Source organism: Diaphorina citri, unplaced genomic scaffold (assembly GCF_000475195.1).
Source record: "Diaphorina citri unplaced genomic scaffold, Diaci psyllid genome assembly version 1.1 scaffold8245, whole genome shotgun sequence".
NCBI classification, from domain to species: domain Eukaryota; kingdom Metazoa; phylum Arthropoda; class Insecta; order Hemiptera; family Psyllidae; genus Diaphorina; species Diaphorina citri.
Window position 1 is genome coordinate 1 of NW_007385621.1, and position 2845 is coordinate 2845.

General features: G+C 37.3%; 1 protein-coding gene across 1 annotated transcript; it reads right to left on the reverse strand.

Annotated features, from left to right (window-relative positions):
- Window positions 1–3: 3 nt before the first annotated feature.
- Window positions 4–1768, reverse strand: LOC113472773. Its single transcript, XM_026832567.1, has 2 exons — window positions 1403–1768; window positions 4–960 (listed from the first exon to the last, which is right to left on the reverse strand). Exons 1-2 carry the CDS (start codon window positions 1451–1453, stop codon window positions 4–6), a joined length of 1008 nt encoding a protein of 335 aa, XP_026688368.1. The 5' UTR covers window positions 1454–1768.
- Window positions 1769–2845: the final 1077 nt, after the last annotated feature.

Sequence of the window (2845 nt, forward strand, 5' to 3'; positions counted from 1 at the left end):
CTGCTATATTTGTTGGTCTTCTTTTTTGTCATCATCCTTTCTTGCTTCTTTCTTTTCGGCCGAGTCATGCACAATACTCACATACGCGATGTTTCTGGTATCATTATCACTGTTTTCATCATTTTTGCTTTTCTCACTTCTAGTGAACATTGATTCTAAGGTTCTTTGTCCTTCACTATGCGCTCTTGTTCTTTGCAATTGTTGAATTTTCTTCTTTTTCAATGCACTTTCAGGTGCTCCCTGTTTTCCTTCTTTCTTGTTTCCAGGGGATCGCTGGGATACGTATCTTTTTCCTGGAGTATTCAATGGTGTTTGATAGATGGTATTGTCCATTTGGGACGAACTTTGTTCTTCCGTGGTTATTTCCATGTCTATTGTTTCATTAGAGACCTTTCCGTGGAATTGGGAACTAGTTCCTTCATATGATCTCTCTTCATTCTTTCTCTCATTCTCCTTCTTCACAATCAATGTCCTTCCTTTGATGTAAGCGTCGTGTCCTTTTGATTTCAACTCTCTCATTTCTGCTATCATATTCTTTTTCTCTTCCATTTCTTCTTCGCTCATATCATTTTCAATAAATATTCTAGTTCCCTTGAGTTTTCTTCGATTGTTCATAATTTCGTTCTTCCTCCAGCTACTAATCATCTTGATAATAATCGGCCTGGTTTTTCCTTCATCTCTCTTTTTGCCCAGTCTGAAAAAATCATCGATTTCTTCTATCTTTATATTCAGCTCCATTTTTTTATTGAACAGCCAGTTTACCTTGTCTTTTAAGATTGTGAAGTTTTCATTATCATCTTCATTTAAGCCATAGATGATGATATTTCTTCTTCTATGTTTTTTCTCTAGGTTCTTGATTCGTCCATCATGTTTTTCTATTTTCCCATTGATTTCGGCTTTCTCATTGTTGAATTTATCTTCTATCATTTTTCTAGTCTCTTGTTGTTCAACGTTAAACTCTGTCCGTAATTTCTTCAATTCTTCCACGATTCCCAACATTGCAGCCTCCATATCTCGATTCTTCGAAAACCAAATTATTTGTTGAAAATAGTGCTTCAGCTCCCGGACTAATAAAATCAGTAAATTTGAAATATTCCACTAGGCACCCGGACTAAACACAGAGCGCACAGACAGAGCCGAATTACTTACTCAAAGTTCTCTGTTAAGGTGATCGATGCCCATTGCCCATGCCACTTCATAGTAAAAGTCTATGCCTCCTAAAACATGCATAAGCATACCATTACCCATGTCTCTTGCATCTCACTCTTGAGGTCGAAACACACTACTATCACGTCACGTGAGCTTACGTGTCTGAAGGTCGAAACACACTACTATCACGTCACGTGAGCTTACGTGTCTTAAGGTCGAAACACACTACTATCACGTCACGTGAGCTTACGTGAGTCCGTAATTTCTTCAATTCTTCCACGATTCTCAACATTGCAGCCTCCATATCTCGATTCTTCGAAAAATCAAATTATTTGTTGAAAATAGTGCTTCAGCTCTCGGACTAATAAAATCAGTAAATTTGAAATATTCCACTAGGGACCCGGACTAAACACAGAGCGCACAGACAGAGCCGAATTACTTACTCAAAGTTCTCTGTTAAGGTGATCTCACACCTGCTTCACCTCACGTAGTGGTACCTGGTGGTCACTCAATGTTACGTCACAACTATGACGTTATTACCCAAGATAGTAGTAGCGCCTCGGACTATACTACATAGAATGAAGTAGTCTATATGTCTATCTATAATCAATCAATCAATAAATCTTTTTCGAATCCGTGGTTGATTCCGGGCCTATATCCAGGGCCTCGATCCAGTACATCGTGGGAACAACTTTGTTTTTATATTTTTTTAACCTAAGGATTTGTTTCAGATAAAACAGTGGGAGTTATCAACCGTGAGGTTGTTGGCTTTTGGCTAAATCTTTTTCGAATCCGTGGTTGATTCCGGGCCTATATCCAGGGCCTCGATCCAGTACATCGTGGGAACAACTTTGTTTTTATATTTTATCCTTCATTTTCAGGGGATTCCATTCTATAGTCTCGATCGTGATCCTCTCCTTTAGTCTGAACTTCAATACTTCTGGCTCGTCACTCAAACTTTGCATAGACATTGGTAAAACTCTCGGACTCCCAAGGGAGGGTCACAGAAACTTGGGATTTACAGTCAAAATTTAAAATAAAAAGAGATCCGAAAAGGTTTACGTACCTACTTCACAGTTCACATTTCGGTATCAAGAAATTTGATTTCGCGGGATTGGAAAATGAGCATCGTGTGAAAAGGTTTTGCGTCTTGTTGAAAAAAGTGAGGTTAGGAGCGAAAATTCAAAATTCTACATTTTAGATTGTTTTTGCTGTTGATTCTGTTGGTTAAAAAATAAGTGGAAAATTCTAATCTCTTGAGCGTTTTTAGATTTAAACCAGTTTACCTCTTTTCTTACATTAATATCTCTTCTAGGAAACTACCATGGATGATGAAGCTGAGACCTACAAACTGTGGAGAATCAGGATTTAGCGTTCCAATTTTTATTTCCATTTGTGTATTTCTTTTTGTTTTTCTGATGTTTTCTTTGATTTGATTTTCTGATTTCCTTATTGTTTTGTCAGTCCTGTTCCAGTTTCCATTTTCTGTTATCCGAGATGTGCTTGAATTATCTAGCTGCTATATTTGTTGGTCTTCTTTTTTGTCATCATCCTTTCTTGCTTCTTTCTTTTCGGATTTCTTTTTGTTTTTCTGATGTTTTCTTTGATTTGATTTTCTGATTTCCTTATTGTTTTGTCAGTCCTGTTCCAGTTTCCATTTTCAGTTATCCGAGATGTGTTTGAATTATCTAGCTGC

Coding starts and splice junctions, on each gene's coding strand:
- LOC113472773 (XM_026832567.1), bottom strand. CDS start 1,453: ATGGAGGCTGCAATGTTGAGAATCGTGGAAGAATTGAAGAAATTACGG. Junction 961..1,402: donor AATTGAAGAAATTACGGACT/CACGTAAGCTCA, acceptor AAATTACGGACA/GAGTTTAACGTTGAACAACA.